The following is a 16225-nucleotide window of genomic DNA, read 5'->3' on the forward strand; positions in this document are numbered from 1 at the left end:
AATAAACACCAGATATTACAGCAACCATATTGTTAAAGATCCCAATACCACAACAGATAAATGCAGACTTTGCAAAAAACAAATAGAAACAGTATATCGCATCACAAGCAGATGTACAATACTAGCAAATACAGAATACACCAGAAGACATGACAATATAGCAAAAATAATACATCAACAACATGCCATACAACATAAACTAATAAAACAACACGTTCCCACATACAAGTATGCTCCACAAAATGTACTGGAGAATGATGAATACAAATTATACTGGAACAGAACCATTATAACAGATAAAACACCACCACATAACAAACCTCACATCATACTCACAAACAAAAAGAAGAAATTAACACAACTAATTGAAATATCCATATCCAATACAACAAATATACAGAAGACAACTGGAGAAAAAATTGACGAATACATCAAACTGGCTGAGGAAGTCAAGGACATGTGGCATCAGGATAAAGTTGACGTTATACCAATTATACTGTCAACTACAGGAGTCATACCACACAATATCCACCAGTACATCAACGCAATAGAGCTACATCCAAATGTATGTATACAACTACAGAAATCTGTAATTATTGATACATGTTCAATTACCCGAAAGTTCCTAAATGCAATGTGACATATACCGTACAGTTAAAAGGAAGTCACGCTTGATCAAGGTCTGCGTCACTTTCCATTTTTAACCAGACATAATGTCTGAGAACGGAAAGAAATAATAATAATAGATTTCTGATGGAAATTTCTCTATTTGTGAAGTCAATGCAAAAACGTTGGTTACATTAATTGGAGGCACACTACATTTGAGTACATGCACCATGTGAATTAACATTTGTTGATGTGTTCCAGACGAAAGTGGATATGTCTATAAGTGAGGAGCAGCGCCCACGGTATGGAATCACAATCCATGATCTGCAACACCTTTCGGAGCTGCAAGGGAACGCGGCCGTCGCAGAAATTGAGAAGTTTGGAGGAATCGGAGGGCTGTGCAGGCTGCTGCGAACATCCCCCACTAGAGGTAAAGCCATGCTGCCTGGTTGCAGGAGCAGTGTTCCATGCTCCAGTCAGGTGATCTCAGGTCCAGTGTATACTAGGTCAGCTTTCAACATGGTAACATTAGTTTTGCAGTTGTACTCTACAAAATGCATATCTTCTCTTTTGAGTTCAAATCACTCCTAATATTGTTGTCATCCCTTTCGCTTCATCTTCATGACCCCTTCTCCACCTCCCTCCCCCTACCTCTGCCCCCTCCCCCCCTCTCCCACACCCCCATCGGCACACACCTTTCTTTCCCAAGGTTTAGTGGTAATGCTTTTCTGGTTTGTTACCCTACACTGCCCTTATATTTAATTACTGTTTAATGGTTTCAATTTTCAATGTTATTCATCAATGTTCTATCCTCTTTGATGATAATTATCAGTTTGATTATGGTGATGGCCCTGAAAACTAAAAACCAGTTAATGAAATACATTAATGCTGTAGAATGCCCATAATATTCTGATTTTCACTTATAATTAATGATGCATGAGCAGTGTCCAAGGGAAAGCCACAGCACACACTGTCCACCTACAGTAGCCATTCAGAATGAGCTTTGTAACTGAAAATCATCCAAAATGTGAAATCTGTTCTGTAATATGGTTTTTAGTGGCAAAAGATCTCAGACACATTGAAATTTGTCAGAAAATTATATATAAAAACAAAGATGATGTGACTTACCGAAAGAAAGCGCTGGCAGGTCGATAGACACACAAACACACACACAAAATTCAAGCTTTCGCAACAAACTGTTGCCTCATCAGGAAAGAGGGAAGGAGAGGGAAAGACGAAGGATGTGGGTTTTAAGGGAGAGGGTAAGGAGTCATTCCAATATATAAACAAAGATGATGTGACTTACCAAATGAAAGTGCTGGCAGGTCGACAGACACACAAATGAACACAAACATACACAAAAAATTCAAGCTTTCGCAACAAACTGTTGCCTCATCAGGAAAGAGGGAAGGAGAGGGAAAGACGAAAGGATGTGGGTTTTAATATGTCTGCTTGTGAGATGTCTGCTTGTGTCTGTATATGTGTGGATGGATATGTGTGTGTGTGCGAGTGTATACCCGTCCTTTTTTCCCCCTAAGGTAAGTCTTCCCGCTCCCGGGATTGGAATGACTCCTTACCTTCTCCCTTAAAACCCACATCCTTTCGTCTTTCCCTCTCCTTCCCTCTTTCCTGATGAGGCAACAGTTTGTTGCGAAAGCTTGAATTTTGTGTGTATATTTGTGTTCGTTTGTGTGTCTGTCGACCTGCCAGCACTTTCATTTGGTAAGTCACATCATCCTTGGTTTTAGATATATTTTTCCTACGTGGAATGTTTCCCTCTATTATAACCATATATATATATATATATATATATATATATATATATAAACACAAAGATGATGTGACTTACCGAACGAAAGCGCTGGCAGGTCGATAGACACACAAACAAACACGAACACACACACAAAATTCAAGCTTTCGCAACAAACTGTTGCCTCATCAGGAAAGAGGGAAGGAGAGGGAAAGACGAAGGATGTGGGTTTTAAGGGAGAGGGTAAGGAGTCATTCCAATCCCGGGAGCGGAAAGACTTACCTTAGGGGGGAAAAAAGGACGGGTATAGACTCGCGCACACACACACATATCCATCCACACATATACAGACAGAAGCAGACATCTCACAAGCAGACATATTTAAAGGCAAAGAGTTTGGGCAGAGACGTCAGTCGAGGCGGAAGAGAAGAGGCAAAGATGATGTTGAATGACAGGTGAGGTATGAGTGGCGGCAACTTGAAATTAGCGGAGATTGAGGCCTGGTGGGTAACGGGATGAGAGGATATATTGAAGAGCAAGTTCCCATCTCCGGAGTTCGGATAGGTTGGTGTTGGTGGGAAGTATCCAGATAACCCGGACGGTGTAACACTGTGCCAAGATGTGCTGGCCATGCACCAAGGCATGTTTAGCCACAGGGTGATCCTCATTACCAACAAACACTGTCTGCCTGTGTCCATTCATGCGAATGGACAGTTTGTTGCTGGTCATTCCCACATAGAATGCATCACAGTGTAGGCAGGTCAGTTGGTAAATCACGTGGGTGCTTTCACATGTGGCTCTGCCTTTGATCGTGTACACCTTCCGGGTTACAGGACTGGAGTAGGTGGTGGTGGTGGGAGGGTGCATGGGACAGGTTTTACACCGGGGGCGGTTACAAGGATAGGAGCCAGAGGGTAGGGAAGGTGGTTTTGGGGATTTCATAGGGATGAACTAACAGGTTACGAAGGTTAGGTGGATGGCAGAAAGACACTCTTGGTGGAGTGGGGAGGATTTCATGAAGGATGGATCTCATTTCAGGGCAGGATTTGAGGAAGTCGTATCCCTGCTGGAGAGCCACATTCAGAGTCTGGTCCAGTCCCGGAAAGTATCCTGTCACAAGTGGGGCACTTTTGTGGTTCTTCTGTGGGGGATTCTGGGTTCGAGGGGATGAGGAAGTGGCTCTGGTTATTTGCTTCTGTACCAGGTCGGGAGGGTAGTTGCGAGATGTGAAAGCTGTTGTCAGGTTGTGGGTGTAATGGTTCAGGGATTCCGGACTGGAGCAGATTCGTTTGCCACGAAGACCTAGGCTGTAGGGAAGGGACCGTTTGATGTGGAATGGGTGGCAGCTGTCATAATGGAGGTACTGTTGCTTGTTGGTGGGTTTGATGTGGACGGACGTGTGAAGCTGGCCATTGGACAGGTGGAGGTCAACGTCAAGGAAAGTGGCATGGGATTTGGAGTAGGACCAGGTGAATCTGATGGAACCAAAGGAGTTGAGGTTGGAGAGGAAATTCTGGAGTTCTTCACTGTGAGTCCAGATCATGAAGATGTCATCAATAAATCTGTACCAAACTCTGGGTTGGCAGGCCTGGGTAACCAAGAAGGCTTCCTCTAAGCGACCCATGAATAGGTTGGTGTACGAGGGGCCATCCTGGTACCCATGGCTGTTCCCTTTAATTGTTGGTATGTCTGGCCTTCAAAAGTGAAGAAGTTGTGGGTCAGAATGAAGCTGGCTAAGGTGATGAGGAAAGAGGTTTTAGGTAGGGTGGCAGGTGATCGGCGTGAAAAGAAAATTGAATCTTACAACCAACAAAGGTAATTGGTCCTTGTAGTAACTCTTGCTGTCCAGTTTCATCAGGTGTAATCGAAAAACTATCGACACTCTTGTACACAGGTAGTCTGCTCCTCCTTCTATAAGATCTCCTCCTGTACGGCATAGCTGTGTGTATCGTGCTGCTGCCTCGAGTTGAATGAGCATGCAGCTGCCTCAGTAGCGGATACGCTCACTGATAAGAATGGGCGCGGCAGGAAATAGCACGCAGAAAAACAAACATGGCGACAGGAAAAAGGCTTTTGCAGCGGCCCGCACTTAGTTAGAACTATAGCGCGGTCCAACGGGCCTCTAGCGGCAGCGAGGCGTACCTCGTTCAAGGTCACCCACCTTACACAGCGTAAGAGTATAGTATATATATAGTAAACCTCAATCCACAAACAAAATTTCCAGGTTTGTTTAGAGATATTTTCTGAGTATTTTGGTATAAGGCTTGTGTAGTGTTTTGGGATATTTGTAAATATCCGAACACACCACTGGAAAGTCATCGACAAGAGATGCTCATGAGTAAGTTGAATAAGGATGAATGTAGTGGGAAAGAGAAACTGTGTGTTTTTCCTTTCTTGTATGCAGTGAATGTGGAGCAGTGTTGGAGCCAGTGAGAAGGGGACCAGTAACAATTGAAGTACTTAGATGATCCAATAGATGAAATGCATTTAGTAAAAGTACTCATTAGACATTTACCATACCACGCTCGACAAGGAATATTGTATAGAGGGCGGAAAACTGTGAACAAGTTACTAACGTTTCTTGAAGGTTTAGACACATTGAATACTGAAAGAAATGAAAATCCATGAAGGAATCCAATTATCGTAAATTAAGCAGTTATGAAACTGTTCACAGCAGGGCTAATGGTCTAAATCACAATAACCCAAGAGGGGGAAGAAACAGACTGATAACATAAACTTGCAGGTGTTTACACCTCAAAACCATCAAATAAATATGCAACGAAATAATGACACAGAAGCAAATCAGCATATTATTGAAGTAAGTCCGACTGGTATCTGGTCATAGTGAGGGAAAACGAGAACAATCCTTGGTTAAACACCAGACTCCAGGATATCGCAGAACAATGCTTGGCCCATATGTAAGTCAAATGATCGCTTATCATAATATATCACCTATTAATGATTGATTATTAGTGGAAGAGGAAAATTTAGAAAAGGTGCAACGCAAACCAATTGTAATCGGAAGAATAGGAAATAAAGGATTGGAAATTTACATTGATTCAGGAAGGGAAGTATCAATAATTTTGGAGGAATGGCTGTTAAGTGGAAGAATAAAGGAATTCCCTAAGTTACCTGTACATATTTTAGGTATTACAGGTACTAAGAGTAATGTAGTGAAATGGTAAACGATGATTATCTTTGGAATAGATCAATTGTTATTTGAACAAACCATGTTAATAGTCCCTAAAATAATTATGCAAGTATTACTAGGAGTAGATTGGTTGATGAAATATGTAGTGGTAATAGACTTTCAGAGTGGTTCTCTCAAGTGCAATCTAGGTAACTATAATAAAGAGATATTATTTAGAACATATCACTGTCAAGAACATCATAGTTCCGATCTTAAAAAGGAAACACAGAAATTTTTTCCGAAATATGCAGGACCATTTGATCATGGATAGTCCACACCCGAAAGCACACTATTTAATTGACCCGCATACTGGTCAGGAGAAATGTTTATACAATGCTGACAAACTAAAGAAATACAATTATCATAAATTAGGAGGGGAGGGAGGACAAGCAACCAAGAACCAAATAATATTTGACGTGACTATAAAAATAGGATGACAAATAGAAAGATACGGTACAGGTACAGAAAATTGATTAATAGAAGAGGGCAGTAGAATTAGTAGTGTTTTGGATCGGTAATCTAGCTGGAGCTAACTGGAGCTTGGGTTTTAAGAAAAGAGAGAACAAAAGAAAGAATAGAGTGCAATTAAGAATACTTAGATATGTAGTGTCTTCAGCAGCTGAGTTAAGATATGAAGAAGGTAGTAAGCTAAAGAGTACAGACATGTAAGTCAAAAGGGAACCCCAAAGTAATATGGGAGAAAGTAGAAGGAAAAGTAATGGAAGATATAAATGTATCGGAAATGTGGAGTGTACTTTCTAATTAGGAATGATGAGTAAAAGGCAGATAGGTGGACCTAAGAAAGGCCAACCTATACTGTTCGGGCAGAGGCACCTAGAAAGGGATTGACCTGTACCATAGTAGGAGAGGAATAAATATGGGGCACTACCACAATGAATGAAATAGAAATATTTTACAGCATTGAGACAGAAGTGGTCTTTGGTGGAAGTGAGGTAAGATTTGTTTAAAGGATAATCCATAGATTATTCTTAAAATTGGTTATAAATAACAAGAGGTTTTTCCCAAAGGTTTATAGTAAAGAGGTGACAGGATTTGAGTGCAGTGGCGGAGACAGTTTACACCTCAACGTAATTGCACACAAAGGCTTTGGAATACAAGTCCGTACTCTTGGAAGGTGGGATATTAAAGAAGTTAAGTTCTCTAAAAAGAGAAGACTTAGATGTCAATATAATGAAAACTCAGAAAGTTTATAATCAGTATAATAATGAAAGATGAGCTAACTATTTAAAGAAGGTTAATATTGCATTACCTATTTAAAGAGGAATAATATTATGATTTCTAAGTATATCATAATAAATGTCTCACAAGTATCCAGTAAGTAGATAGTAAAATTGTCTAAAATCGAAAATGAAAGTGGTTAATTGGTTATGAGGTCAAGAGGATCACAAATAAAAGTAACTTGAGAATAACGTTAATGACAAATAATATATTTGTATTTCTGTGCACATCCCTCAGATACTTAGACTGATCTAGAAAAGATAGTCATACTATTAAAGAAAGTAACAAGATATGAGAAATAATATTACAAGTATGAAGGAAATGAATGAATCCTGCCAAACAGGAACAAAGTACTTAAGCAGTAAAGTGAACATAGTCATGAGTCATCATTAACGATTATAAAAAGTTGTATTGGAGAGACTATGCAAAGGCAGCTTAAAGAAGTAAGAGTAGGATAATAGCAATAGAATTGTTAGTAAAAATGTGTATGTAACTAGCATGAGATCTCTCTCTCTCTCTCTCTCTCTCTCTCTCTCTCTCTCTCTCTCTCTCTTTTTTTTTTTTTTTTGAGTGGTGGGATATGTGGTGTTTCGGGATATTTGTAAATATCCCAACACACTATTGGAAAGCCATCAGCAAGAGATGCTCGTGAGTAAGTTGAATAAGGAAGGGAAACTGTGTATTTTCCTTTCTTGTATGCAGTGAATGTGGAGCAGTGGTGGAGCCCATGAGAGGGGCACCAGTGAAGATGGTATTACAACCACTGGTAGTCCGGGAATCATTTGTGCCATGGTTCAGCAAGTACCTGAATCAGAGAGCCATGGAGTAAGTGACACACCAAAAGGGCATAATGAACAATTGAAGAGCGATAGTTGTTTATCTGTGTTTTTCTCTCAGGTCCTACAGTATACATGTATGGACATTCGAATGTACTCAAGAAAGTGGTATTACCGTAGCAGTTGTTAGTTGTGTTGTAAAAAGTAATACTGGAAATATGGATGAAATATACCCCTGTTTGTGAGAAGTGTGGCTATTTATTTAGTAGCGCATTAGAGAGAACGTGCAGAAGTATTCCAGGAATCTTCACCGCATTTGAATCGACAGGGAGGATCCAGACCACTAAAAAACTACTGTGAGAAGAGAATATAAAGGTCTACTTTCATTTGGTGGTGTATTGGGGTCTGCAAAATATTGCCCTGTTGTATCGGCCAGGGATGCAGCTTCCTGCTAGTGTTGATATAAGACCCACCACAATTTTACAAAATAAACAACAGCAGGAAAAGAAGGAAAAATACACAACCCATTTGTTATCAGGGTATTTGTTGTTGCCAAAAGTAATGCCTACTTTACTATTTGTGCTCAAGCATTTTTAGTTGACCAATACATGTCATGTATGGTTTCACTGAGTGCAGTTAAAGAGCAGCATGGGGATTCTTTGGTGTGCTGTTCCTGCATTTCACTACTTTTGCATCATCTGAGGGTTATTGCATTACTGTGCAGTTGTTTTGTACAGCTGCGTTCTCATAATACAGAGATACCACAAATGATTCATTTGTTTCCAAGGTTCTGTATTTTCTAAAGTATTACATGTACAAATATTATTGAAGCATGAATGGAACCATAAACTCTCAGAGTTTCCTTTCTACCCCTCAGTTGTTTTTAAGGGTGGAATACCTTGACAAAATGGTGACAAAAGAAAGAAGAGAGAGAGAGAGAGAGAGAGAGAGAGAGAGAGAGAGAGAGAGAGAGAGAGAGAGAGAGAGTTTTTGTGTGTTGGAATATGTGAGATGTTTCCTGTTATGACAGGGCAGCATGCATTCAAAAGGAATTATGAAAAAGATCCACCATGTAAATGAAGTATTGTGCATTAGTATTGACAATTTAAGGTCACTGGTTGTCTCTGTAAATAAAAAAAGTGCTACTCAGCTGGTGTTCCAAATGCAACCTTGAAGAAAGTGAACCAAAGGTTTTGTATGCAATCCAAAAAAATAAACAGTCTGTGCAAGTCATGAATGTGAAATACGGCAGAAAATTTCAAACTGTATCATCTGCAGTTTGTGGAACAATTAAAACTGTAAGGTTGTGGCTGGTGCCTTCAATTTTGCATCACAAGGAAAGTTTAACCATCACAATATGAAAGTGTGTGGCACTGAAAATCATTATGAGATTCTGATGCATGAACAAGATTTGCGGAAGGTTAATGTTCTATATGCATTGTCACAGACAAAGCTGTATTGTCATTTTTCTCCTATGATAAGTCTGTTTCACATACCTCTGCCATTGATATGTAGCAGTTGTGGTTATTTCCACAACTGACTGCAGATTCTGAGAACTTCACTTGCAACAAAACCCCCTCATTGGAGCATCAATGTCCATCGCTATCTAAACATAAAACTCCTGCATTGCTGGATTGGGCATAGTGGTAAAGATGATGGGGCTCTGTTCCCTTGGCCCTCCAGGTCCCGTGACCTAATGCCGTATGACTTTTTCCTTTGGGAGTCCATTAAGGACAGTGTTTATGTGCCCCCACAGCCAAGAACACTGGAACAGCTCAGAGTATGCATCAATGATACTGTAATGATTGTTGACAGGATGTTGCTGCATAAGGTATGGAAGAAACTTGGACATGTGTCATGTGTCCAGAGGAGTATTCATAGGACTTTTGTTGAGCACAAAATGCAGATTTTTGAGTTTATGATTCTGTTCATGCATCTATCATATTTGTATTTCCACTTGTAATATTTTGGAAAGTAAAGAGCTTTCAAACTGGATTAATCATTCATAGTAACTTTGTACAGGCTTTTTCACTTTTTTGTAGGTACTTCGAAAAAAAAAAAAAAACAAAGATAGCTGGGAAAGAAACAAAATAAGTTGTAATTACATTCTTACTGTGTAATGATTAGTGAGCCACCAGAGTCAACATATCCATTATGCCAAAATACTTGGAATATATCCCTGAACAAACTCCAGAAATTTTTTGCCATTTTTGTTTTGGTTCACTCAGTATACATGTGAGGAGTTACAAGTCTTAGCAGAGTCTCCACACCTGGTATGTTCCTGTGGCTAAAGTATACATATTATCTTATTTGAAAAAAAAAAAAAGCAACATTTCCCAAAAGTTTTACTTGATCACTGTGGTTGTGTAACTATCCACTGTTACAGGTCTCAGTGGGATACGAGCAGATTTGGAGAACAGAAGGAAGGTATTTGGTTCCAATATGGTACCGCCGAAACCGCCAAAAACATTTCTTCACCTCATATGGGAAGCTCTCCAAGATGTCACCCTCATTGTTTTAGAAATTGCTGCTTTGGTGTCATTGGGTCTTTCATTTTATCCTTATAAGGAAAGACGTAAGTACCATATTTTAATAATAATTCTGTTATTAAATAGCTAAGGAATGTAAATAAGCTTTGAATTCCATCCAGTCACTGACAGTTGGCAATATGAAGACTTCTGGCATTGCTTACTAACAACAATATTTCATGTCACATGGTGTAGGAGGAGACCATACTCAGTCGGCATCCCGAAAGTGTGTGATTTTGGTGCATAATTGAGCTGTGAGCAATGGATGTTATTAGATGTAGCCTCTACACCTGTGTAACCATTCCCCTTTTCCACTGCTTTTCTTTCTGTTGTAGTTGCATTCACACTCAAATTTGTTGATAACCAGTGTCTAATGCAGAGGTTGTTTTCAAGATGCTACCTATAGCTAAGAAGTAAATCATCAAACTCAGCACAGAAAATAAAAACCAGGTCACAGACATCCTGTATGAACATGTATTACCTCTTGTGAGACATTATCCTGGTATCATTTTTCAATCCAATAATGGCACATGTTGATATGAACTGCCGGCATGTCATCGAGATACTCCCTCAATTGCCGAGGTCTGCCACAGTGTCTCCAATTCAATACATGTGGGATCAGTTTGCATGTTAACTCTATTCCAGTGCAAATATCTGGGATGTCGAGTGCCAGTTACAACAGTTTGGGTGACTGAACTTGGAAGAGAATGTTAGAGGTGTGTGATGCCATTCCCACCTGAACCTCAGCACTGTGTAAGGTGAAAAGGGGGCTTGTGGTCGGGAGTTGGATGGGGAGAGAGGGAGTTGGGGGATATGCACAACATTCTACCGCCTGATGATTGGGCAGTGTGCTTCTGCTGCTGATTTCAACGTGATTTTGCAATCCCTGAAATTGCACAACATAACCTTTCATTTCACTTCCTTCTCTCTTTCTAGGCACTTAACTTCCTTTGTCAGTAAGTATATTATTTGTGGCCATGTACAGGAAGATGTATATGCCAGAATGAAGAGGAAGAAGTCAGTGTAGAACTGATTCATTTACGAATGGTATCTGTCCAGCTCATTTTGCCTTTTGCCATCTGTTGTTGGAAAATTTTTACTTGCAGTCAGCCCATCAAGAGTCAACATCATTTTTTTCGTTATTTTTGATGCTATTTCACAAACAGTGATCTGCATTTTCACTGAAAATAGTATATTTTAGCTCACAACTAAGGGATTGTTTCCTGTTGTTTTCTTTTTATTAACATTCACAGTCATTGAAGATGACCTATTTTAAGTAAGTACCATTCAACCAAGTACTCGGTGTTAATTTGACTGCCATAATAAAAGTACACAAAAATGAACATTCACACACATACCAGTTGGTATCAGTATCCCCATTGGATTATTTTGTTATTTATTTCTATTTATTTATTTTTTTAAAGGAATTTTAGGATAAAAATGTGGACTTTCATAGATTTTGTGAAGAGCATAATTATACAATTTCATAGATTTTCATAGAAAATATTTAATTAATTCTCAGCCATAAAATTACATAAACACACACACACAACGTGCATCTTCATGTCTTCGTGGCATAAAGACTGTTCCATAAAATTTTGGGCGTGCTGCCACATAAATTCAGTTTCTTCTTCTAATATTTCAGCTGAATGCTGTCCAGCCATCTTCAGAGTGAGCCGAGGTGACTAACGCTCCAGCATTTGCTCCGTCCTTTTAAACTCAAGGACCAAACCACTGTGGATGCGGCCAAAGATACACAAGGTGCCAGAGACATTGATAGGCAGCAAAGAGGTGTAACATATGCATGGATATTTATAAGATACCCTGTGTGTGCGGCCATTCATACATTGGACAGATGACATGTACAGTCCAGAAGAGATGCACAGAGCACCGCAGGTACACACATCTCTTACAACCTAATAAATCTGCGGTAGCAGAGCACTGTATTGACACTGGGCACTCTATGGTGTATGATAATGTAGAAATTTTGTACTGGACTTCATCTTTCTGTGACTCAGTAGTGAAAGAAGCAATTTAAATTCTGTTGGTGATGAATTTATTTAGTAGAGATAGCAGCTTCAACTTGGACAAATCAGGAATCTGGCAATTTCTGTAATCAAATCACAAAGACGTCTCAACAGTACAGCTCTCCGTGACACATCAATATCACCATGTAGATCAACTGCACAGCCAGAGATTTAATTTCCATGCATATGTTACACCTCTTTGCTGCCTATCAATGTCTCTGACACCTTGTGTATCTTTGGCTGCATCCACAGTGGTTCCGTCCTCGAGTTTAAAAGGATGGAGCGAGTGTTGGAGCAAGTGTTAGTCACCTCGGCTCACTCTGAAGATGGCTGGTCAGGATTAAGCCAAAATATTAGAAGAAACTGAATATATGCGGCTGCACGCCCGAAGTTTTATGGAACACACACAATGTTTTGCTAATATGCGAACATTGAATTTACCCATTCTGGAACAGTAATCACATGTTCTGCAATGATTTTTTTCTTCTTTGACATTAAACAGCTGAAATTGTTGAACAAAGCTCCAGGCCCCAATGGAATACCTGTCAGATTTTGTACTGAATTTGCGGCTGAGTTAGCCCCTCTTCTAACTATAATCCATCATAGATCCCTCTAACAAAAAACTGTGCCCAGTTCTTGGAAAAAGGCAAAGGTCACACCCATCTACGAGAAGGGCAGTAGAAGTGATCCACAAAACTACCATCCAATATCATCTGAAACCCAACTTGCACTTTTTTCACATGACATGCTGAAAGTTTTGGATCAGGTAAATGCAATGTTTCTTGATTTTCAAAAATCATTTGACTAAGTTCTGCACCCACACTTATGTTCAAAAGTATGACCATATAGGGTATCAAGTGAAATTTGTGACTGGTTTGAAGACTTTTTGGTAGGGAGGACACAGCATGTTATCTTGGATGGAGGATCATTGTCAGATGTATAAGTAACTTCAGGTGTGTCCCAGGAAAGTGTGTTGGGACCCTTGTTGTTCATGATGTATATTAATGACTTAGAGACAATATTAATAGCAAAATTGTTTTCTTTCTTTTTTTTTCAGATGATGCAGTTATCTATAATGAAGTAGTATCTGAGAGAAGGTGCATAAATATTCATTCAGATCTTGATAAGATTTCAGTGTGGTGAAGAGTTTGGCAACTTGTTCTAAACGTTGAAAGTGTGAAATTTTGCATGTCATAAAATGAAAAAAATGTATTATCCTGTGAACTATAATATGAATGAATCATTGTTGGAATCGGCCAACTCATATAAGCATGTGGATGTAACACTTCTTAGGGATGTGAAATGGAATCCCATAGATTCATTCGTGGGTAAAGCAGGTGGTAGACATCAGTTTATTGGTAGAATACTGATAAAGTGCAATCAGTGTACAAAAGAGATTGCTTACAAATCACTTGGGCAACCAGTTCTAGAGTGTTGCTCAGGTGTGTGGGCCTCGTACCAGGTACGACAGAGAAAGGCGGCACAAATGGTCACAGGTTTGTTAAATTTGTGGGAGAGTGTCATAGAGATACTGAAGAAACTGAACTGGCAGACTCTTGAAGACATATGTAAAGCATCCTGAGAAAGTCTATTAACAAAAGTTACAAGAACCAGCTTTAAATGATTATTCTAGGAATATAGTACAACCCCCCTGCATATCACTCACATAGGGGTCATGAGGATAAGATTAGAATAATTACTGCATGCACAGAGGCGTTCAAACAGTCATTCTTCCCATGCTCCATATGTGAATGGAACAGAAAAAACCCCTAATGATAATACAATGGGATGTACCCGCTGCCATGCACCCCAAGTGGTTTGCAGAGTATAGATGTAGGTGTAAACACACTTTCCTTTCCATGTTCTCCCCGTACGTCATTATATAGTCTCTGAAGGTAGTTTATGCAATTCCATACTATGTTGGAGCATTGCTGATTGATAACACGTTTGACTTTATATCATCAATTGCTTATAGCAAAACCTGGAGATTTAAAAGATATTTATATCACCTGTTGCATTACTGACAACTGACAATGAAAGTATAGAATTTAAACAAGACAGCAGTGGTTTTCATGGCAGAACAAAATCTCAACATAGCAAGTGCAGTCGTGCTGCCTTGTTTGATGTCTTGTTGACTCTGTGCTGGCCATTTCAACTTGTGACAAGTTTCAGTAACATGGAAAAATATTTTTATTGTTACATTTAGTTAAGATGAAAAGTGTTTGTAGAAACATGATTACTTCGTATTTCAATACCATTTAAATGGGCTAAATTGATAAAAGTTCGACACTATAATTTTATTTTTTTAATTTTTATTTATTTTTGCTACTTCTGCTGTTTACAGCAATGAGTTATAAATCATCAAGGGTGCACAGTATGCTCCACATCATCGTATGGGATCAAACGGGAGATCTTATCAGTCAGCTAGAGTCCAGCAGTGGTGGCTGGTAGCTAACTGTGTCAGCATAAACACTTGAATTTAGAAAGTGTATATAGTGGGTGAATCTAGACCCCAGGTTGATTCTAGATGGCACTACAGTATTGTAATAAACTTGATTTATTTCTTTTTTTGTAAAAAAAGTTACAGAAATATGACAGGCTAGCACTTGCATCAAGTGCAGAAATAAAGTAAGCAAATATAAACAAAACAGAGCAAGTCAGCAAGCTTAGTCGAGCCCAGAAGCAGGCAATGACAGCTGTATTCAGAGAGCAGTGATGAAGTAGCCAATGAAATCAGGTGACAAGTAGGAAAATGGATTTTCTTCTGAAAAAATAAATTCATTTTTCAGTTTTTGGACCAGATATGGAGGATTGCATTGGCTTGGAGACACAACACCTTTCACTAAGAAATGGAGTGAAACTGACAACTTCTCAGTCATTATATGTAGAGTGCAGTGATTTGAATCATTATCCTAAAATAAATGCAATTTTCAGGATACATAACACAACACTATCCGGTTTTACATGAGTTGAACATATGGACTACTTATTTATTTTTTGCCCTTAGTGGCAAAGCCTACAAGGTACATTCATTGGTGTATGGTCTGCTAAGGCTTCTCAGCCTCTGAGATGGGATTAGTCTTTTGGTAGTTCCATCTTGTGAATGTATTTTGATGTTGTCCGCATCTAGACTTGTTTGACTTTGGTTCCACTGTCCTCAGTTGTGCTAAAGAAACTGTTTCTTAGTTTTCAGCCTTCTGGTAGCCGGTTAAGTGCCCTATAATGTTATTTGGATGGGAAGGATTTCATTCTCTCTTTGTGTATAGTCAACTTCCTTTGAATTTCCTGTGGACCTTACCCATGGGAATAGGTTAGGGATATTTTTCCAAGAGCGACATTATCTTGATAAGCATCATGCAGCTTTGCACCATACAGGAGGGACATAATTACTGGCAGAATAGCGTATGACAGTGTTGATGCATTGACCAGTTTTAGGCTCAAATTGGAGTACTAAGCTACAAATGGGCTACAGCGTAATAGTGGGACACCCCTCTCCCTCCCCCCTTTGAAATCCTGCTTGTGCTGTCAGACTGATTTGTAGTGTAGCCTGAGGTCTAGGTCAAGTTGGAAGATGACTATTCGGTTGAGAGTTGATGAAGGCAGTAAATGGGAATGCAAAATAAACATTATGGAAACAGATGGTACATAATATAGCATTATAATGTTATTGCCTCTAATTTGAAATAAAACCCGAGTTCATCTATGGACTCTAATAATAGGCCAACTTGGAATTATGTAAATGATTTATTGAAAATCCTGTCTTTGGTGGCAATGTTATAAGAAGAACTGGGGCCTAACAATGGAATTATTTCATTCTGATTCATCGTAATTCATTTGCATTGCAAACAGAAATAATTATCACTATGGCTAGATTTCTGAAATAAGGTATAACCCACAGTTTGTCTGGAGAACAATTCAGTTGGCAGTTTTTTATTTATCCAACCCCAAATGGAAAATTTTATCCAAGAAGATTATTGGACAGTGGAAAATAAATATGATTGCGGGTTTTAACGAATGTGACAATTAAATGATAATCTCACACAAAATGGCATATGAAAAGATCATGAGCCAAACAAAAAGTATTTCACTTTCTTTCACTGGTATGCTTT

The 16225-nt window shown here is 39.1% G+C and overlaps 1 protein-coding gene across 1 annotated transcript in view; it reads left to right on the forward strand.

The window, feature by feature from the left end:
- Positions 1 to 879: 879 nt before the first annotated feature.
- The window catches only part of LOC126213343 (plasma membrane calcium-transporting ATPase 3-like), a 548976-nt gene continuing 533630 nt past the window's right edge, over positions 880 to 16225 (forward strand). Inside the window, exons 1-2 of the mRNA XM_049941041.1 lie at positions 880 to 1036; positions 9948 to 10136. Of these exons, the coding sequence (XP_049796998.1) occupies positions 880 to 1036; positions 9948 to 10136 (346 nt within the window). The remainder of the gene's footprint in view (positions 1037 to 9947; positions 10137 to 16225) is intronic.

The sequence above is a fragment of the Schistocerca nitens genome, chromosome 11 (assembly GCF_023898315.1).
Source record: "Schistocerca nitens isolate TAMUIC-IGC-003100 chromosome 11, iqSchNite1.1, whole genome shotgun sequence".
Taxonomy (NCBI): Eukaryota; Metazoa; Arthropoda; class Insecta; order Orthoptera; family Acrididae; genus Schistocerca; species Schistocerca nitens.